The 22,166-nt window shown below is 55.5% G+C and overlaps 2 protein-coding genes across 4 annotated transcripts in view; one reads left to right on the top strand and one right to left on the bottom strand.

Moving 5' to 3' along the window:
* SYNPO2 (synaptopodin 2) overlaps positions 1-891 on the bottom strand; it is an 88,384-nt gene extending 87,493 nt beyond the window's left edge. Inside the window, exon 1 of the mRNA XM_037036289.1 lies at positions 401-891. Within this exon, the coding sequence (XP_036892184.1) occupies positions 401-505 (105 nt within the window). The 5' untranslated portion in view covers positions 506-891. The remainder of the gene's footprint in view (positions 1-400) is intronic.
* A 17,055-nt stretch (positions 892-17,946) lies between these two features.
* SEC24D (SEC24 homolog D, COPII component) overlaps positions 17,947-22,166 on the top strand; it is a 52,549-nt gene continuing 48,329 nt past the window's right edge. Inside the window, exons 1-2 of one of the 3 annotated variants that reach the window (XM_037036298.1) lie at positions 17,947-18,023; positions 19,992-20,138. In XM_037036298.1, the coding sequence (XP_036892193.1) occupies positions 20,033-20,138 (106 nt within the window). In that variant the 5' untranslated portion in view covers positions 17,947-18,023; positions 19,992-20,032. Of the gene's footprint in view, positions 18,098-19,991; positions 20,151-22,166 lie in introns of all 3 variants that reach the window. The other 2 variants (XM_037036297.1, XM_037036296.1) reach the window with 2 other exon arrangements.

Here is a 22,166-nt window from a genome sequence, read left to right as displayed (position 1 = left end):
CCCAGCCAGGGGCTCCCCACCCCCAGCACCCTCCTGGGCTAGGGGCAGGGACGGATCAAATGCCCTCAGCTGGGATTTCGAATGTGGCCTGCAAGACGCTCCCCAGTCTTCTTCGGATTGCCAGAGAAGCTGATTACCTAGGCTTCTCTTCAGCTGGTAAGTGTGAGGCATTTTCCCCATCAAGTGTTGGTTAAATATGGACATACTCTTATTTTTTTTCTCCAAAGTTTCCTTTAAGCAAACAAACAAGCCCAACTTCCTAAGCAAAATTCAAGGACAGAACCAAAACCGAGCTAATCCACAGACTGGGGAATCGACACCGTGGACAGACAGGTTGCTTCATCCCCCCACCCCCACCCCACACACGGCGGGGCGACAGGAGTCTCTCTGGGGACCCTACCTTGGCCACCCGCAGGGGCTGCTTCTGCTCCCTGCCGCCTTGCAGTCTGAAGCCCCAGGGCGCCCCTCCGCTCATGGAAACGCAGATGAACTCCCCGGTGCCCATCCTCTCCGTGCAGCAGGCAGCGCGCAGGGCTGGAAGAAAGCGGAGCCCGGGGCAGGCTTCGGGGGATGCTCGCTCGCTGGCTCGCAGGCTCCAACCGCCCGCAGGTCGGAGGGGACACAGAGGAGCCTGCGCTGTGCGCGCCTCGCTAATGAGCCCCACCGAGGGCGCGCAGGGGGGACCCAGCCCACTCCTGCGTCACGCGCCTTCGCTCGGCCCCCCTGCGGTGAGGGGCGGGCAGCTCTCGAAGGAGACAAGCCCGTGCGGGGCAAGATCAGGCGGCAAGCCGGTGGTCTCTAACCCCAACCGGAGGAATCCCGGCACTTCACAGAAACTGTGACTGCAGAACTGGCATTTAATAACTCTGAAGTCAAAGAAGCCACAAGGAGGTGTTAACCTCCAGGCCCCGAGCAATGTCCCACGCCAGGAGCTCTGCGCGCTGGTCCCCGGAAGCAACAGCATCCCTCCAGTACGTGTGTGCGGGGAGAATCACCACTCAGACGCTGAAACGTGGAAAGGATCCCATGTGGTTTAACCATTACTTCCCTAAGCTTTGCTGTCTGGGCAGCCAAGCCCCGAGGCCGAGGAAATAAAAAAGGCAGGGCATGTATCATCTTTAGAGAACCGCCTACTCTGAGAAGTCTTCCCAACTGTACCCTATACACACTGCAAAGGTTCCAGGTGGCCTGCGATGAGCACAGGTAGGGGGCTTCCTCCCGGAAACCGCGTTCTCCTCACTCCACCGCGTGCGGTTCAGAGAGTGTTGTGTTTAAACAAGCAGTTCACTTAAAGACCTTCTTGAACCTGAATGGAATAGTCAGGCAGCCTGAGAAGGAATGTCAACTACAGGTTTCTTATTTTCTTTTTGTTGTTAAGATTTTACTTATTTTTAGAGAGTGGCAAAGGGAGGGAGAAAGAGGGAGAAACCTCAGTGTGTGGTCGCCTTTTGTGCGCCTCCCACCAGGCCCGGCCGCAGCCCAGGCCCTGAGTGGGAATCGAACTGGGGCGCCTTGGTGCACAGGCTGGTGCTCAATCACGCCAGCCAGGCAGGTTTCTTATTTTCATCTCTCATCGCATGTTCTGAATCTGGACGGTCCAACATAAAGGCCGATTTTATGTGTGATCCCAAATATCTGAATGTTTTAAATCTACCAAGATCACACAAATGGAGCATTTTTATTTTGTCACATTCATCCGCATGAAGACACACTCAGCCACGGAGCCTGGGAACGTGAGCCTGTGCTCCACAGGGCGGTGGGCCCAGGGAGGGGGACGGCCACCTGCTACTAGGAAGCCCTTTCCCATGAGCTCGGGCACACGCACAGCCCGCTCCACCCCGAAGCCAGGAGGCCCCGTGAGGGCTGTGCTCACCGCGCCCCCTCATGGGAAGAGGAGGGGAGGGGAGGGTGGGGAGAGCGGGGGAGATGCCATCTCAGTCCCTTTGAAGGTCACGAAAACCAAAAACTCCGAAGAAGCCCGAGTCTCTTCAGAAAGCTGAACTGACTTTACCAAACTCTTTTAAAAAAGCCTTTTACAAGTGGCATCCTAAAACATGAACTCTAGTAATGAAAGAAAAGAAAAAGAACTTTTTACATTGTTTCTTTCCCCTTTCTCAGGTCTCTGCTGCTCCTCAACCAGTCTCCACCCAGCCCCCACACACAGCCCACAGTGGGAAGAGCCCCCAGTGGGGCCACGTGAGCCGCGAGGCTCCCGCGTGGATGTGACCCTGCTCCCTGCGGTGGGTGGAAGCAGGTGGGGAGCAGCCTCTCCACACCCCACTGGCTGCCGCTCTGTGCCAGGGCCCGCTGCGCTCCTCCTCTGCAGCCTCTCCACGGGTTCTGTCGTGCACCCTGAAGAAGTTGACCCCCCCCCATCCCCCGCAAGCTCAGACATCTTTCCTTAACGCTGGGCCAATATAGTGGCCAGTTAAACCTGTTTCTATGGGGCTGTGTCCCAGAACCTAAAACTTGACATATTCAAAACCAAGTTCATTATTTTTCCCCCAATTTTGCGTCTTCTCCCGGGTTCCTCATCTCAGGATGATGGGCTAAGTCATTACCTTTCCTTTCTGTCTGGTTCCCTTCGACCCTGACTTAGGTTTCAAAGTGGTGCTGAAGGCTGGGACTGGGGCAGCCTCCTTGTGACCATGAGGGGCAGCGGCAGACAACTGTGAAGCCCCCGGTCCTGACTGAATCAATGCCGACAGCCCTGCAAGAGAAGTCACTGGTGCTTCCCCTGCTGTCGAGCAGTTTGCCATCCTCGAGCCGACACTCAACCAGCTGCACCTAATGAGCAGCTCCCCAGCTGGCCCGCCAGCTCCCGCAGACGGAGCCCCAGGGCCTCCGAAGTCACTGAGACTGACTGAAGGTCTGCTCTGGCGGGACCCGGACACCCAGCACTCCACCGGCCCTCCCAGCAACCGTGCCGGGTAGTTGTGAGCGCTGCCCTCCTACTGGCCATGGTGTTGGCCTTCACTCCTCCAGGGGAGCCGCGGGACGTGCCTACGGCCCGCCCGAACGCCCAGTGCATGTTCTCGGCACTGTGCCCGGCCTCTGGGCTCATACACTTCCTTGTGCTCACCCCTTGCGTCTTATTGCCCGTGGAGACCACATGCCAGGGAGCTGCTCACCACCTTGTCCCATCCCACTGCTGCGGGTGCCTCTGTCCCTCAGGACTCCAGCACCCCCAACTCGTGTGTCTCGGCCTGGTTGCCACCCCCAGTCACTCTGGATGTGACAGGGTGACATTGCTGAAGAGCAACTTATCTTCCTCTGCCTGGTGTCTTCCTGGGCCCCCGGAGAGCAACCCCCTTTCCAGAGCGGACACTTTCCGGCCCCCCACCCCTCACCCCTTCGCCCACCCTGCTCTCACCGTGAACCCTTTCACTCACACAGAACCACCTCCAGCTTTTCCCTAACTTGCAAAAAAGCTCCAGCTGCTGAGGCTTCCTTCCAGGCCACACACAGAGCACCTGAGGACCCCTACGCACCCCTCTGCCTCCGGGCAGAGGTCACTCTCTCCAGGAAGCCTTTCCTGACCGGGCTGCGTCTGTGTCAGGGCCCCTTCCACACGTGGCCTCACCCACCCCACCCAGTCGGTGGTCTCCTGTCTGAATTACCAGCCCTGGCGGACGAGGGGCCATTTCTGACTCATTCAGCATCGTGCGCCCCAGTCTCTCATGTTCCCGGCATCTAACCGGGGCTCAACTGATATAGGTAAACGGTGGCAGGACTCCCCAGAAAGAAGGTGCAGAAAAGACACCCGAAGGTACAATTTCCTTCCCCCTCCCCCGGGGCTTTTGACGTGGGGAGTCTGTAAGCAGAGCGAGATCCCTGGCTGTGCCACTCTGTGAAGCAGGCAGGCTGCCTCTTCAGCGGCACCTCACCCCCACGGGGCCGCAGCTGCTGTCAGGCACCGAGGGTGACTTGGCTTTGTAACCAGGTCGGTCGGAGTCACCTTTTCTTCTCAACACGGAGATGAGTCAGGGATGGGTACCAAACCGAGACCAGAGTCAAGGGCATCCCCCTGGCCCCAGCAGTTAATTCCCATGTGCTCCAATGCAGGGAAGCTCGAGAGCCGTCGGGAGCAACACCACACCGTGGACTCTGTCGAGGCCAGTGGGGCGGCCAGTGTGAGGGCAAAACACCCGGCTGTGTTGGGCGGGCGGCCCTCCCTGGGTCTCCAGGGCTCCTGTCTTTCTGGGTGTGTCACCATCCAAGGCCCTGATTCTTCTGGCACCGGGCCATCTCTCAACGTTGCGTGTGCAGCAAGCAACCTTGGGGAGGTAGTTAAATCTCATTTGGGGACAAAGACCAAGGTTGCTAGCTGATTGTTAGCAAAAACAAAACAAAAAGATAAAAGCAGTGGGCCATTAAGCTTGGTGTTCCTGCTTCGAGGCCCCACCGTGTCATCGCTACGGAGTCTGAAGGAGAGGAAGTGCCACCAGGCGCCGATGGCCGTGCTCTCGCCTGGCCCTGGTCAGTCAAGTCCCTCGTCTCTGACCCAGCCTGTCTCCTGTTTCCTTGCAGCACCAGGGAACCCCGACAGGCTGGCTTAGTGGCCGGCAAGGAGGCAGAATCACGCCCGAGACCTCGTGGGTGACGCTGGGACGCTGCCCGAGAAACGCAGCCTGGGCACGGGGCACACGCACCGCACTTCATTCTGTCTGCGCTGGAAGAATCGAGGTGAGTGCAAAAGGAGTTACTTTGCTAAAGATAGAAAAGCGACCTGGGGGGTTTGAAAATGGTCTGCTGAAGGGAACTCTGCTTCTACGCCATTTAAATGATTTAACAATGTATCAGATGCTCTGCTTTATATACCACTCATTCACTCGCTTGGCTACGAAAAACAACATGGCCTGCCTTGGAGGTGTTGTGTGTTCGGTTCCTACCACAACAGCGTGAGTGGCGGTCTCCTTGCAGGTGCAGAGCCTTGCCTGCCGTTTGCAAGAACACCTGCGAAGCACGCGCAAGCACGGGCACAAGCACGGGCAGCGTGACGAGCCTGGCCTGCACCTGCACCGTCCCCAGCTGCGCGAGCCCGAAACCTACTCTGGGAAGGCGCATCGCAAACAAAAACACCCCATGAGGGGCCCCTCATTCCAGCTCACAGGTGGCAAACACAGGCCTGCAGGCAGAATCCGGCCCTCCACCTTGTTTCTACCCGGCAGCAGCACCGAGCTCCTTGCCCCTAGTGAAAGAGTAGTTACATTTACACAGTCCTGAAATGACATTTGGCCCTTGAAGGCCACTGCCAGCCGATGTGGCCCCCGGTTCTAGAGTGACTTCACACTGGCCACCTAGACTCTCTACATTTTTCTAAATCAGCTTTTACTCAAAAGCGTCATTACTTTCCATGTTGCGCGAATGTCTGTGATCTTTAACCATTCAAAACCTGGAAGTTATTCTTCATTAGGAATGACTGGCATTTTTTGGAGAAAATGAAGCATTGCAGGAAGAGGAATAGATACTGTAAAATTATGTGAAACTCTGAATGACTAAAACTGGGAAAATGTAGCATAATTTCAACATCCAAACCAAACCTTCTTTCCACTGAGGCCATGAGAACCTGGTGCTGGTCAGCTTATAAAAGCTCACAGCAACTCGAATGAGCGGAGGGAGGAGGCTGGTGGCTGCAGAGGGGCGCCTGGGGGCCGGGGTGGAGGCCAGCAGCCTGGCAGTCACAGCACAGATACTCACAACGACCTTAAGTTGGGGGCTTTGGCTGAGCAGGGGCAGAAGGGGACACCAGCATCCCCAGGTCTGTAAGGCACACACTTGCGAAGTGACTGTGCAAGGTGTCCCCAAGCAGAGGAAGCAAGGGAGGTGGTTAGTCCTGACAAGGAGGGTCAAGTGTCTGTGGGCGCCCAAGTCCCGCACCCCCGTGCTGCAGCTGGGAGGAATGGCAGGGCCTCGGGGGGAAGCCGGACTGGAGGACAGAGCACCCCACCCCTCTCTGCAGCCACGTGCATGCCACAGACAGTTCAGTGACCATGGGGACAGAGGACCTCCCGCTCTGCTGGGTCCTGACACCTCTTCGAACACTGGGGGAGGGGGAAGGAGGCCAAGAGTGGCTTTACCACCAGCCCAGGGCTATGGGAGACCAGGGTTGCAGGAAAACGATAAAACAATCTTCTCGAGCTAATTAACCAGGCATCTATTCACTTTTGAGTTTATCATTCATTTGTTCATTCATGCACAAGTCACTGGAAAGCTGAGTGCTGGGTGGGGAGCCCTGCCCTCCTGGGGCGCAAGCTTCACTGAGAAGCCAGCCGGGGAGCCTGAGGGAGAAGCAGGCTAAAGAGGGCACCGGCCAAGGCCGCAGGAGACGCTAGGACCAGCCCCACAGCGCTGAGACCCACTTGACAGGCAGGTGCTGTTCAGAAAGCAGGGAGAGTGGGAGCGAAGGCAAGAATAAACTCTGTAGGTGCAAAATCTTGAAGGGCAGAGTAGAAAGTTCATATTCTTTACTGAGAGTCCAAGATGGAGTTAACGGAGCGAAGGCTCAGGCCCCTTCTGGGGGGGGGGTCAGCGGGGAGCCAAGGGCTCCAGGAATGCTCCCAGTCTGTGGGCAGAGCAAGGCCATGCAAGTCAAAGCCGTTTCCCAGGCAGGGATTTTCCTGCACTGGGTTCCCCAGCACCCGCCACACCGGGCCTTCAGTACTTCTAGAGCTGGCGTCGCCCTCCCTTCCGACTCCCCCACCTGCGATGACACCAGCGTCCCAGGGCTCTGGCTGCCAGGAGGCCTGTCCGACCCTGAAAGTGCGGCTCCTCTCAGATCTCTCCCCCCTTCCCGTGTGACGCGGCTACTCATCGCCAGGCTGGGGACACGGCCGTCCCACACGGTGAAACCCTTCTCTGCAGTGACCTAAAACCTTTGGAAAAGCACCCCATCTCTAATTAAAAGGCAGGGTGTTTTTTTAAATCAAAACATTGAAATATTTGAGAAAGTCATCTGTTTTGCCCGATATCTGAGTTCAAGAAAACGAATGAAAAACAGTGACAGGAGCAGGACCCTGCACCGCTGAGACGCGGCCGTCTGCTCTCGCCGTCGGAGGCTTATTACTGCCTTTGGGAAGTCCGAGAATCACCTGATGGAGAGCATCTGAGAAAGTGTAAATCTAGGGCAAGAGTGTTGTGTTCGTCGAGGACGCAGCACTTTCACAACTGCAGGCAATTAAAAGGACGTGTGTGTGACATCTGACGGAGCCAGTGCACGGAAGTTCCAAGTAAAAACACGTCCCTTCTCCCAACACCTTTCCTTAAGTAGTTGGGGTGTCTTACAAGTCAGAGGGGAAGAGTGGATCGGCCCCTGAACTCTCGTTCCTGTGAAGGACGCGCTTAGAGAGAAACAGGGCGGGGCCTGACTTGGGGGGACTTTTCAGCCCAAAGAAGAATCAGATGATGGGCCTTAAAATCGATTCCGCATTGTTCTCCCCAAACCCACCTGTACTGTCTTGGCAACTCATGAAACCCAGATTTTGGAGCGACCCAACACGCTTTGTTTTAAGCCCTGGGAGGCGGAGCCAGGCCTTCTAGTCAGTGTAACTGTTCGTCTGAAAACCCAGCCCTCCGTAGTCTCTTCCCAGGATTGTTTTGGTTCAGGAACCCCTGGGATGGAAGTCATCGAAACGGCGAAGAGCCCTCTGGAAACAAGTAAACAGAGGACGGACACCGCCGGGTGGGACTCAGAACCACACCGCGGTGTTTCAGACTTGCGAGCACCTGTTTTCAAAGGTGCAGAGACGCACAGGGTGGGGAGCGCGCGCTGTCCTGGATGGATGACACAGGAGCGCCCTGTGCGACTGGAGGTGCAGAGCAGGCTCCAGAGAGCGCCGTTAGGGATGAGCAGGACACGACCGTGAGTGAGGGCGACAAGGTTCTGAAAGGGAGGCTTGCGGTGGCCACGGTCTTGGTAGACGAGGTACACGAGTATTATTTCAGCCCAAGGAAGCCAATCTCAACAGCCCTGGCCTAGCAAAAAACGGGCTTGCTTTGGTCTCTAAGTCCATTCACCACATGTGATGATGCTAATTACCTCTTTCTCCTGAGTGCTCGCTCGTGGAAGGGGTGGAAAAAGGCAACCATTACAAGGACTGCCCACTTTTACAGGGAACTACACATAATTCTTGTTATCAAATATGACATTACCAAGTACATCAGATACAAACCATAGTCTTCGGATGAAATTCAAAGAGAATACGTCCATGTGCGATGCAGAACGTACGGGCGGAACTGTTCTCAACCCCCTTCAATAAACACACGGGGCCTTTTCAATCTTTAGGAACGACCAATCTGTACTGATGCATTTAACCACTTTGTCCTAGTCTCCTTGTGAAAAACAGTACCTTTTTTGGGGGGAATACAGGTCGTGAAAGAGGCTGTGTGTGGTTGAATAAAACCAGACTAATGGATGTAGCCAAGAATTGGTCTGCACTCTCCGAGGTGAGCCCTTTGCATTACCCTTTAACCAGCCGTCTGACTCAACACATAGTAATGCAGACAAATACAGTAACGTCTTTCAAAGAAAACAACTGAACTCACTTTATATTTTTGGCTGAATCTAAGAAAATTTAAACATGAGGCACTTGGCTACAAACTATTAGAGGCTAGAGGTACAGCCTCTTGGTCCCTACCTTCGAGGTGTCCGGACCCAGAGTGGGCCAACCAGCTGTGGCCCGAGGACCGTCGACAACGCCTGCGGCGGCAGCTCCTCGGCCTCAGACGACAGGTGGGTGGGGTGTGGCTGTGGTCTCGCAACCTGATTCCAAGACGGGCAGAAGCTGGGTTTCGCCCGTGGGCTGAAGCGTGTGGCCAGTCTGTTAGAGGGAAGGAGAAGCACGAAGATGAACCCAACGACGGAGGACAACACCGACGACTAAAGACAGTGGCTTTTAACTCTGTGTCTGGACAGGAGGGGACACCTCGCAGCAGGAGAAATTCCCAGAGAACTGCCAGAGAACCGAATAACTGTCCTTCACACCTGCTCAGGGACACCAGACATGCAGAGCCTGCTGGGGGGGGGGGCGATGAGAGTGCAGGCTCTGTCTAGGGGGGCTGGCTGCTGGGCACCCGCAGATGGCGGGGCCTTTGCTGACCCCGTGCACCGAGAGCAGCGGGGTGATTCTGTCTCCAGGGGACATCTGACATTGTCTGGGGACCTTTCTGATTGTCATGGCTGTGGGGTGGAGGGCTTGCCATTGGCCGTCGGTGAGCAGAGGCTGGGGATGCGCTGAACGCCCCTCAGGGCACAGGACAGCGCTCACACCCAACGAAACATTCATTATCCGGCCCGAAGAACCGACCCTGAGAAGGACGTGGTCAGAAAGCCCTTTGGTCTTCAATGTGAGGAAGTATAAACTGTAAGGAAAGCCAAAGAAGTGTCAGCAAAACAAGGAGGGACCACTACCCCTTGACTCCTGTAATCTTACGATGTCGCTCTTTCTCCCCAAACTACTGTTCCAAGTCAGAGTATCCAACCCCCCCAAAAAAGCCACTCACTTTCCTCGTAACAAGATACAATAAATGCAGCTTAGTTATGGTCTTATGATCAGTGTTATTCAGAGAAATGGTTCTGTTCCAGAGAACTGCGTACAACTCCGTTCACATGAAGCCTTCATGTCAGGTGGGAATCAGACACACGCTCAAACGTCCCATGGAAGTTCAGAGGCTTGGTCCCAGCAAACTGTCATGTTATGTTGACCCATGAAGAGATTTAAAGCGTCAGTGGGTTCATAGACCACCTAACACATTCGATTTTCTGGAAACCCTACCATGTTTCAGTACACCGTGGGCCCCATGCAGTCCCTCCCGGGCAGATCTGGAGATCCGCCCGCCGAGGTTTCGCCCTGTCCAATGCGACCCAACCTGCCCAAGCTGTAGCGTCCTGGCTGCCCTTCGGGGTCACATTTACTCATTTCCTGTCACTCTGTACCTATCACCATGTAATAGGTACTGGCCTCCTTTTAACCTGGTCGCCATGGTAGGGCGTTTCCCGGGGAACTGGCTGCTCTGGGCTGCACTGCCACTGTCCTGGAAATGACACGTTTTCTCATCATTAGTGCCCCCTCTCCATGGCCCTGACACAGAAAACGGGAGAAGAAACGCACGCACATGTCTGTGCTGTTCCTTCGATGTCTGGGAAGGAACAGGGACAACAGGTCCCACGAAGACCGCCCCAAGGTTAACACAATGTAACGGCATAAATAGCTTGATGATGTGTTTGTTAACACCTTGTTTTGAAGCCAAGATTTTCGTTTCAATTAGAAAAACAAAGGCCTATATTTTGGTATACACTTGTAAAGAACAAACTTTTGAATAAGGAATTTTCATAGATTGTTTTTAAAACAAAGTCAATTTGCATTCTTTTGTTAAGACACCAGGTAGAATGAAAATAAGGGGAGAATGTTCATTACTGCTATATAACTGAAGCCCCTGTGCTTCCTGTCTCCATAGTAACAAGGGAATGAGAGGAAACCCTGTATTGTGGAAGACACAGATTTGGACAACTCTGGAGTAATGGCTCGGCTTGTGCAGGGCTCTGCCTACAGGCGGCCTGATCCCCCCTGCAGGTTTCCCAACCCTGCCCCACACATCCGTGGGCGTGGCAAAACTAGATGGGTGCTGACCCCAGTGAACCAGATGATACAAGACTGTGGACCTCAAAATAGTTACTGAGAACCACCAATGTGTCCAACCCTGTTAGATGACCCAATAAACCAAGAGAGCACTCCCGTCATGGGGACACTTGTTGAGCACCCAGTGTCCCTTGCACGCAGTGTGAGAAGCTGGGGATAAAGGTGAATGAAACATGGTCCTCAGCCAGACACCCCACGGGCTAGTCGTGGGACCACGTGTAAGTGCCAATCGAAATACCCAACACAGAACTGCTGTAAACAGGCAGAGTCGTGACGTTAGGGCAGCCGGGAAGAGAACAAACGGGTGCTGCTGGCGGTGGTGATGAGAGAGGTGCTCAGGGACAACTGCCAAGTGAAGGAAGGACAGGGAGCTGGAGGGAGAGAGGAGGGACGCCCGAGGGAAGGGGGAGGACGGGAGGGAGGCCAGGGCTGATGCAGGCAGGGAGAGAGAGATCCCAACGGGACTTGCAGACAGAAGCAGGTATAAAATCAAGGACTGCGGCTGGAGAGTGGACACTGGCGGGGGCAGTGCTGGGTCCACGCAGAGGCTGGGAGCTGACTGGACTCAATTATAATGGGCCTTGGGGCCACAGGGCCTTATCTTGAAGGCAAAGAAGGGCCAACCAATGGTCTTGAAGAAGGAAATCAGAAGTGGAGGGTGTTTGGGTGGTTATTTTGTTTTGTTTTGTTATGTTTTGAATGCTGCTGTTCAGATGAGTGTTTTAGAAAGTTACTCTGGCAAGAAAATAGACCCATATAACAAAGTAGAGGACCCAGAAACATACACACACACACACACAATATACACACAGACACAGAGTCACTTGATTTTGGACCAAGTTACCACAGCTATTCATTAAAAGAAATGATAGTCTTTTAGATAAAAGGGCGACAGGAAAATTGGATACAGTACTGCATAAAATTAAACACGATTCCTATCTCCCACGAAAATTAATTTGAAATAGATTCTGCTACGGGCTGAACGTCTTTTGTCCCTCAAAACTAACACGCTGAACCCTAGTCCCCGTCACTACCACCCAGCTCCCTCCTCGTCGCGCATCGGGATGTCCAGTCCCTCCTCGTGCAGCAGCCGTGGCCGTGACCCTGAGAACTCCTCCCAGACCAGACTTCCGCTCTGGCTGCACAGCACCAGGAGGCCTCCCATTGGCCGAGACCGCACCTCGCCCCTGCGCCCCCACCCTCGCCCCGCCGGTCCGCCCCAGTAGGTTCAGGGCCCCTCGCTCCCACCACTCACCCAGAAACACTGGGTGGGCCGAGCGCCCAGGGAGGACCCGCTCGTTTCCATCCTCCTTCCCGACGCCTTGCAGACACAGCGGACTCAGGGGGATACACGCACCCATGGGGTCCTCAACAGACGACCCCCCCGTGTCTCCGCCCACGTCCCCGTCAATGCCCTCAGCCGGATTTTTCAGGAATTCACGCCCCCATTCTACGTTGTCGCCGTGGTCGTCAGAACCAGCCCCGAACTGCGACAGCAACGCAGGCGGAAACCGGCCACCCAGAACAGTTGGTGAGCCTGGCGCTCCGGCTGGCGGGAGACAGACGCTGGCCAGTGCAGGAGGCCTGGAGACTCGCTGCACCGGCTGCTCGAGGCAGGTTTCCCAGCGCAAGGCGCTCCTGGGAGGCCTGCCCCCTAGTGGTGGACACGTGGGCCGCCCTGCCTGCCAGAACCGCAGTGGCCACGTGACAGCCAGCGCGCCTGCGTCAGAGTGCTGCCTTGAAAGGGTTCCCACCCGGGAACAGTGGGTGGGACCCACCTTTCGAGGACCGCCTGGCTGGTAGGAGTCTCCACCACGGGCCCAGCCGGGTTGGCGGGTCACCCTCTGACACAGGGGAGTGTATGTGTGTGTGTCAGCCTTTCACCAGCTTATGACTCCAGAACAAAGTGACACTACAGAAAACGACCCCGTGACTGCGGGGTCAGCGGAATTCCGTCCCTGCTCGCGGCGCCAACCTACTCGTGCTCCCGACCTCCGTGCTGGAGACTTCCGGCGGCCCGGAAGTCCTGCCACGTGCTCGTCCGCCGCACTGCGCGGTGCCCCCTGCGCACATCTCTCTGCGAAAAGGCTCTGCCCAGAGTGGAGCCTGAGGACGGGACTCAGAAGGGCCCAGCAAGGGAAGGAGCAGGGGCTCCAGGGGGCAGCAGCCCACTCTCCCGCCACCAAGACGGGCCTGTGGGCGGCCCGCTGACTGCAGACCTCTTCCAGCCGTTGCCGCAGGCTGCCGGGGCCTCCAGGTCTGGACGCAGCTCTCGGACCTATGGGGAACAACAGGGGCGGGGAGCCTCTGCTTTTCCAGTCAGAAAGTCATCCAAACTCTAGGCCAGCACAGCACGCTGCCCTTCATTAACAGCAGGAACACCCACTCCCTTTACAAGGAAGCTCCGGACCCTCCTATGAAACTCCGCGGGCAACGTTGGGCCCCGTGGAAACAACAGACTGACCCAGCCGTCCACTCGGCTCCCACCTTGTGGCCCGCGCAGCCTTCTCCTGCCTAGTCTGCCGTGCACACCAATCAGTCCGTCCGTGGTGGGTACACCCTGACCAGTAAAATGTACAAGTGTCTTAAATTTTAAAACAGATGGATTTTAAAGTAGCACTATTTATTTTAAGAGGTCCCACCAACACCAAACCAGTGGCTGAAACTACACAGAGTTTATTTTTCTCTTGCGTAACAGCTCAGAGGCAGATGGGTTGGAGGGGAGGAGGTGGTTCTGCTCCTGGAGAAACCCGGGGTCCCAAGCTCCTTTTATTTTATTCCTGGCCGTCATTCCTACAGGACTGTCCTCAGCTAGACTGCCACGTCTGCAGTCCAGCCTCGGGAAGCAGAGAAGATCAGGAAGGAACACGTGAAGGTGAGAGGAAAGCTGCGCGCTGCGTCTCCACTCCAGTGAGGGAGGCCGCGAGTGCGGCCCACGTGCCTTTGGCCCACGTGGCTGCACACCGAAGGAGGCCTGTTCTGGAAGAAAATCAGCCATCGCTGCCGCAGCTGTGACAAAACCCAAACCTAAATCTCAGATACTTTATTTACAGCAAAAGTATAGAATTGCGTTACTTCTCTAGTTAATCACGTAGGTAGACTTGAGGAAGGAATCCAAGGAAAGTCATTTCTTCTTGTTGGTGATCATATACTCAAGCACTGACTTCAAGTGGATTGTTAGCGCCTTTTCTACTTCATCCCACCATTGTTTCAGTGAGTTACCAGGTGCTTTTTATTTCTCAAATTCAATCCTAACAGCAAAAAGGAAATATGTGTGATGGAATACCACCTAATGAGCTTTCAGTATTATGAAGGGGAGAGTACCTTCCTCATAAGCCATTTGTTACATAGAAGTTGCATTTCATTCACCTCCTAAGTGCCCGTTCTGCTGCCTTCTTTCCTTAAATCAACAAAATCAGTGCACGGGGAACAGGGGGTCGCATCTCATCCACGTCCCCAGGAATAAGCTGTGGGAGGGGTGAGCTGTGCATACAGAAGTACCGCAGTGCAGCAGCGGCAGCTCCTTGTCCCACCGGCTTTGAGAGCAGGCGACGGACCTACACGCCCTTCCTCCTCAGATCTCAGCCAGGCCAGGAAAACTGCGTAAAACCCGGGGATTGGAGGATACATTTCTGAGTCTAAAACCTCATGGAGACTTGGGGGAAATACATGTTTTCTGGACACCACAGTTTTATGAAGACTTGCTGCCTCCATATAAGTAAAAAACATTGAAAAGGAAGTCAGCGTGTTCTTCCTCAGTTTAAACCCGAAATGACTTTCCCTTTGCTCAGAGGGAAAACCAGGCTCCTCACAGTAGACCGAGGGACCCAGCCCCATTTGTCCCCTTGACCTCCTTCCTCTCCTTCGGTTTCCTCTCACTGCCTTGCCTGCTGCCTTCTGCTCTCCTTTCCGACATAGGGGCTTTGGGGGCTCTGTCTGCTGCCTGGAATACTCTGCCCCCAGGTGATCGGTGGGGCCGACCCTACTGCCTCCTTCCGGGCTTTGAGCAAACCTCACCTGTGTGAGGCTGGATCGGTCCAGGTTCCTCAGAAGTGGATGGCAGTGTGGAATTAGACCCACAGGAGAGTTGTGAGGGGACACTTGTGTCCAGCAGATGGCAAAGGGGAGCAGGAGGAAAAGGTTTCAGGTGCCGCATGGAGCTGACACCTGGGAACAGAGGTGGGGGCAAACTGGCTGGGACGAGCCTGAGGCTGCAGGGCAGCTCTGGGGGAGCCTCGGCCCCAGGCACCCTGGGCCAGCAGAAACCCTGGGACAGTGGTCCGCCACACTTGGGCTGGTGCCTTCGCGGTTGGTATTGAGCGGCTGAGAGCGTGTTTGCTCCAGGATGCATTGTTTATTTGAAGTCCCCAAGAGAAATGAAGATGTATATCCAGACAAAAACTTGTACATCAATGTTCACAGCAGCATTATTCATACTTTTATTCCTACTGATATATATTCCAACAAGGATGAACTTTACAAACAGTCCGCCTGGTGAAAGGACCGTCATGAAGGACCACGTCTGTGTGAGCCCATTTATATGAAATGCCCAAAATGGGCTCGTCTGCACAGACAGAAAGTAGATCAGTGGGTGACTAAGGCTGTGGGGTGGGAGAGTTGGGAAGGGGGCGGCAGGGAGAGCATGTTATGCCTCCATTCAAAACCCGAAGTGACTTTTCTTCTGCTCAGAGTGATGGGAGTTGTTCTAAAATTGTGGCAATGGCTCTATAACTCTGGGAATGTATTAAACACCTTTGGGTGTACACTTAAGCAGGCGAATTGTTAATTGCATCTCAATTACAAGTATCTCAAAGCTACTATTTTAAAAAAGGGGGAAAATGTAATTCCAGAAACAGCTGGTTGTTGGGGCCTGATGAACACTTGAACTCTACTGTCACTGGTTGCTATTCACAGGCCTTCCACACACCCTCCCCATGCCACCCCGCGGAACTGGGCCTTATTTCCTGTGCCCCCGGTATGTAACATAGCCCAGGCCTTGGCCACTGCAGTTATTTCAAATACAAAGCTTCACACTGTTTGTAGCTTTGGACTTAGAAGACTCCAAACTACTTAAGTCCCAGGACATCAGAGCTCTGACTTTCTGGAAGCTACTTTCTGAGTGCTGTCAGGATGTCCCTTCTCTTTCTAGACAGCCTTTCACAGAGCTGGCTCTCTGCGGTCTTCTCCTTGGAGAGTTAGGGCAGAAGGACCCTACAGAACACAGAGCTTCAGCACAGGACTTTCTCTATGACCTCCCAGGGCAATGACACTGTGGTTACAAGGGTGACAAAGTTCATTAACATGGAAGGGCAGAGGCTGACCTCAGGTGGCAATAGGGTAGGTCCGACCCAGAAAGGCTGGCAATCCGGCTGCACCTCTGGTCTGGCGAAGGCCAGCGACCTGACCACAGGAATAAGGTCAGACAGCTGTCACTTGAGCGTGGGGCACTGGGGCCACCAGAGGGAAGCAGTAATGAAACTAGAAGTTTATTCTATAAGAAAAAGGAAATCTATGCTTAGTAGGTCCAGTCCCTGGGGGAACCGTGTGACCAATTAATATTGTAGTTATTTGAAGTCTTGACAGTAAGGCGGTTGTGGGAGAAAAAGGCAGAGATGGTTAAGAGAGAAGAGCCAATCAGCAGTCGAAAGGAAAAAGTACAAGGTGAAAAGGCCTCTGGAATCAGAGCTGGAAGGAATCTGCTCCAGCTAAGCCTGAGGGTGGCCATTTTCATTTTCCGAGCCTCTGCGCAGCAATCCATGAAATGACTGGGTTGCACTCCGTCCTCCCTGAAAGTAGGATTGAATGTGCACATCTCTAAAATCCTCTCCAGCCTTAACATTTAGGAACTCACGACTCCCCTCTGAAACCACAGTTATCCTGGTGTCCAGAAGCAAGGGGTGAAAGTGAATTTACAAATTCAGATTTAGTGATTTTATGGGGAAGAGAAGCCAACTGGGCACACGATGTTCTTCCTTCCAAGTGGCTACTCTCCTGCACGATCGGTCACATGGCTGAGATGCACAGCATTCTTTATTGCTCTCACAAGCTCTGGTGCTTCAGCAGAGGCCAGGGCTTCCAGAACATCGTCAAATGTTTTCACCATATTGAGAATCTAGAAACACATTTCACACGAGACTTCCACTGTGGGGTTTCAAACCTGACCAATGTAGAAGCTGGATGTAGGCCACGCATCATAACTTAGACTCCGACAAAAGGAGGGGGGTTGGGGCCACTGGTCGTCCCCACGCTGGGACAGCCCGCAATGCCTGCACAGGAATGCCTGCACAGCCCACGGAGCATTTCAGCGGGGCCTCGTCCACATGCAAGCTTTTACTGAGGCATTTCTTCAGTAAGGGGATCTGTGGAGTAGCTTGTATTTTCTTGTAGCGCAGAAGAAAGTATGTTTTGAAAACAACATTGGTCTGGTTTTACTTTTGTAAGTTTGATCCCAGTGGTGGTTATACTAAACCGAGGGTGGGCTGTGTGTGTGTGTGTGTGTGTGTGTGAGAGAGAGAGAGAGAGAGAGAGAGAGAGCGCGAGCGAGCCACACACACACAGAGAAAGAGGGAGGGAAGGAGACACCAGGCAGATAGATGGTCCTGAAAAGCTAGCGCGGGCTGTCCGTTCCAGGTCTCATAGGGGTGGCCCTTCGGTCTCAGCTGTCTCAGCACAGTGAGCTAAGCCCTGGGAGTGGTCCACGTGGCAGTCCCTGCCCCGGGTGGGGCCAGCCACCCTGCTGCGCAGACGGGGAGCGCGTAGGCGTCCGTCGAAGTCTCTAGTGTAGACAGCTGCCCCGTGCTTTTCAGCGGGGACCTCTTTGTCCCCACCCCCGCCCCCCAACCCGTTTCCCTGCGACGGGCCAAGGCCTCCACCTCTGTGCTCGTGCCAGAGGGACCTCTCGGAGGTCCGGGATCGCGCACCCTCCTCCCCTGGCGGCCCGGCGCCCGCACCGTCTCGGGGACTCCAGGGACGAGGAACGAGGAGCGGAGGAACCCGCAGCTTGCTCGGAAAAGAATGAATGAACCCTCAGTCCGCACCCTTCCGCCCTGCGGGCTCCGCCGTGGACCTGTTGCGCGGATTTAGCAACAGCCCTGAAAAGCTTTGACCTGTTGGACGGAAACAAACAACACGGACAGGAAAGGTGCACAGAGAGAACAGGCAGGACCGGCTGCTGCAGCCCCGCTGGGTCGGGTGCACGCCCCGCCCCCGCCCCTCCCCACCCCGCCTCAGGCCCCGCCCCGTAGGCGTCTGCGCGCGTGCGCGTGCGGGAGCTCGGCCCTGGGGGCCGCCCGTAGCCGGGAGCGCGGCCGGGAGTTTTGACGTGGCAGTTGCCAGCCGGGCTGAAGTCCGCGCGCCGCCAGCTTGTGGGGACAGCCGCTCTCGAAGGTGCGGCGCGAGCAGCGGGAGCCGGGCCGGGCTCGGGCACCAGCAGCAGAGCCGGGCAGTGGCGGGTGACGCAGGTCCGGGCGGGACGCCGCCTGCACAGCTGGAGTGGGCGCAGCTGGAGTGGGCGCGGGGTGGCCTGGAGGGCGGGCGCACGGGGACCCTCCGCTCCGCTCCGCTCCGGGCCTGTGGTGCAGGGTTGGCTGGGGCTGGAGCGGGGCGTGGGCGTTTCCCCGCTCCAGCGCCGGCTCCGAGTCCGGGATGCTGAGCTGTTGCAGGGGTCCCAGGGCCACTGCCCCCGGCTCTGCTCGCCGGATCCCTCGTCCCGCTTCTGGGAGGAGGGAATGCCGGGAACATTCACCGTAAAAGCGCCTGCAAGCTTCGGGACCGGCCGACGGTGAGGGACGCGGTCCGGGCTGGGGCGCGCACCTGGCTGCACCTGGGCCGAGCTGCCCGGAGTCCCGAGTGCGGAGCGCGGGGTTGGGTGCTCGGTCTGCTGCGGCCAGGTGGCGCCCCGCCAGGTCGCCGCCGCTGCTGACTCGGGCTTCGGAACTGGGCCGTGCGAGGAAGTTCGACGTGGCTACTGGCCGCGTGAGGAAGCAGATTCCTCCGGAGCCGCGCCGAGGCACCGGCTGCTTCCTGCGCGCGCGCGGTGCCATCCTGTCCCTTCGGTCTCCGCGTCGCCCAGCAACAGGCAGCTTTCGGGCACTGCCCCCGCCAACTTCCCCGAAGCGCGCAGCGGACCGAGCGCAGGCTGCCACGTAGCCCTCTGCGCGGGCGGGGGCTGCAGGCGACCCTCGCTCCCGCAGCCTCGGCGTCCTCTCCACCCCTTTCCTCCTCGGAGAAGGACGTGATTTTGTAATATTTTTACTTGGTTGCTTTAATTTTGGAAACATGGTTTAATGGGAAAACGAAACCAAATGAAGCATGCCATTTCCTGAACAAAGCTCTAGTTCCAGTCTTAGTAGGGATCACCCACCGGGAAGAACAGTCCTGTAGTCCGGGAAGAAACTGGAGAGAAAGTGCAGAGTCGGTGATTGTGGCTGGAAAGGGGAACCGAGGCCCCACGTGTCTTCAGCTTATTCTAAGGCCCACACCACAGTGTTGATGGGTTTACAGCAAAAACCCGTTTTTCTTGCCACCATTCAAAGCGTTCTCTGTCTTGTAAAAATTATTAAGAATAATCAGTTCTATGAAATGCTTCTTATTTCCTCAACCTGGAAAAACGGAAACTTTTAACAAATTGATGTTTCTGAGTAGAATCAGGATGGAGCCATTGTGTGTGTGTGCGTGCAGGCAGGCCTGCTACCTAAACGCACATGAGACTGACTCCTGAAATCCACCTGCACGTGTCCTTGGAGAGGTGATACTTAAATCAGAGTCTCTGGTCTTTGCCTGAGAAACCACCGACAACCCCCGAATGGTTGTCGGCTGCCACCTGGCTTAGTCCACTTGTGACTCACGCGCCTGGGGTGGCTTCTTTATCTAATGCTACGCTCGTTGGACTATTGATTGCTCTCCATTCTAACTGCCTGATGAAAGCTGCTCATTAGGACAGGACTATAAACACACAAGTTATGAAATATCTAGTTGCAGACGAGGGGCGTTCTGCTGGCCAGTCAGTTGGCTGGCATGCGACCGTCACCACAGGCGTGGTCTGTGCTGAAATGGGGCCACGGAGGCCACGGGCACCAAAAGAGCCCACACACACTTCGGAGAGGCTGCCCTGAGTCATCTTCGTCTGAGCGGATAAGACGGTGGCAGGTGTGAGGGTTCCAGACCTGAGACTTGGCCCCCGAGGGTGGGAGTGAGTCCCCGGGTCCGTGCAGCCACGGCTGGAGCTCTCCAGGGGGCGATGCCACGATGGCAGTGCCAATCCTCTCCGCAGAGGAAACAGTTGACAACTCGACATCCCTAAAGGCATCAGGTGGCTCGGCTCCCTTGCTGACAGCGATTTCTCTTCTGTTACAGGGTTCTTTTGTAGGACTCTCTCTTGGAATGAGATTTCCAGCATGAGCCAACAAGGTTACGTGGCGACGCCCCCCTACTCCCAGTCCCAGACGGGGATGGGCCTTTCTCCACCGCATTATGGCCACTACGGGGACCCATCTCCTGCAGGTGCTCCACCAGGTACAGCACGTTGCTCTGACTTGTGTGTGATTGGGGGCCAGGGCCGTGTAGTCTCCTAAGAGAGGGGAGCTTGGAGTGGCCGCTGCAGGGGCAGTGGTTTGAGGTCGTGGGACCGCGTGGAAAAGGCTCCCAGGGGAGGAGCCTGCGTCAGCAGCCTGGTTACTGCGTGAGCTACAGTGCACTGGGTTTTTAAGTGTAGGTTTGAACAAGGAGGTCCCTGAATGTTTTATTTTAGACCTGCTCTTGCTTTTAATCCGTGGTGTGATGTTATGGTAAGCACTTGATAGAAAACAAGCTTCATATATATGTTGAAGTGGGTTTGGCAATAACATTATTAACTCAATTTTGACGTTGGAAAAATATCATTAGATTAGCACCTGAAGAGTCCTCAGTGAGAATAACCAGATAAACATGACCTTGCCTTGAAATTGCTGCTGAACGGTCCCGGTTGCTTTGAAATAGGATGCCCACCGGGAATCTCGGCTTCAGGGGCGGAAGTGGGGAGAGGGGGAGTGGTGGAGCGGGACTCCTGCTCTGCTGAGGCGCACCAGGAAGCCGCCCCATTTTATCGAGGGCTTGCTCCCGGAGGCCAGTGTGAGAGGCAGGCGCGAGGCTCACAGTGGCTTGTTTGGGACCTGATGGTCCCAAATTCCCTGGAAATCTTTGAGTTGTTGGGCTTCTGGGAGAATGCTGAGAAATGCAGCCCAGGCCCTTAGTGGGGATGCGCTGTGTAGGTGCCAGTGAGTGTCCCTGGGGATGCACGAGGCCTGACTCGGATGTGGAGGGTCCGGGCTGTGCTGGGTGTGACGGCAGGTGCGCGGTGTGCAGTGGCCGTGGCCCGTGGGAGCCGCCGCATACCTGTGCTGCTGCAGAAGATGCCGATCTGGGACCGAGTCCCTGCGGGAAGCCCCCCCCCCCCCGGCAGCCAGCGTGCCTCTCATTTTTATGAAAAACCCCTGGATGCGAAGCCCTCATCCAGCCCAGGACCAGTGCACCCCACTCCGGTCACAGTGTCATCTCTCTGCTTCTTTCAGGAGCCATTAACCATCTTTCCCAAGTTCCTCTCTGCTGGCCCTTTCCCCCTCAGATTTATGTGTAATGATAATCATACAAATTACTCCCTCTTGAGTGCTCACCATGTATCAAAGCTGGCCCTAAAAACTTTGTGCCTTATCTTATCTCATGTTCATAAAATGCTGTAGGGCACATGTTTAGCTGCGGCTAAGGAAACTGAGTGTCTGGTGTAGTGTGACGTGTCCCAGGTCACAGGGCGGGGGTGAGGCAGGGTTCGTACCCAGGGCCTTCCAGAGTGCGCTAGGGAACCCCACTGCAGTGTGGCCCTCGGCCTGACCCGCTCTGCTTTCCTCTCCGCAGCCGTCCACTTAAACGTGTGTCCGCGACCCCCAGGGCCTCTGCACCCTTGCCTCTCTTTGCCCCGTGGCTCGGTGTCGCCTCCACTCCACAGCTTGGGTGCTGTCCACTGTCCCCGTCTCCCATCAGGTTGTCTGTGGCCTCCAGTTCCGGCATACAGTGTAGTCACTGCCCTACTCACTCTGGAGTCTGACACTGTTTATCGCTTTGTTTGTTCAAAATCCTCTTCTCTTGTGGTTTCAGTGGCATGGTCCTTTGTTACTTTTCTCGGTGGCTCTCTGGACAGGTCTTTCTAAGGAGCCCCCGCCTTCTACGTGACCGTTACATGTCGCTGCTTCTCCTTTGCTCTGCCTTCACCCTCATCCCTCTAGCTCTGTGGTTCCCCCAGACCATGTCGCTCCGTGTTGTGTGAAGGGCTGTCTCTTAGCTTGCAGGTCTCCCCTGCGCCCTGCACCTTTGTTCCGGCTGCCCGCCTCCTGATGCGGACACATCACACTCCTCATGCCCCAGGCCATTCACGCTTTGAAAACATGGTCTCCTGTTCTGACATCCTGTCCTTCACTCACGGGCAGCATCTTGCCTTCATCCAAATCAGACATTTTCACGATTAAAATAAAATCTCTCCCCTTTACCTTCTCCAGCCCA

The sequence above is a fragment of the Sturnira hondurensis genome, unplaced genomic scaffold (assembly GCF_014824575.4).
Source record: "Sturnira hondurensis isolate 20B ecotype Veracruz unplaced genomic scaffold, ASM1482457v3 Scaffold0022766, whole genome shotgun sequence".
Taxonomy (NCBI): domain Eukaryota; kingdom Metazoa; phylum Chordata; class Mammalia; order Chiroptera; family Phyllostomidae; genus Sturnira; species Sturnira hondurensis.
The sequence above is the reverse complement of the archived record's forward strand: the minus strand, read 5'-3'. Positions and strand labels throughout refer to the sequence as shown.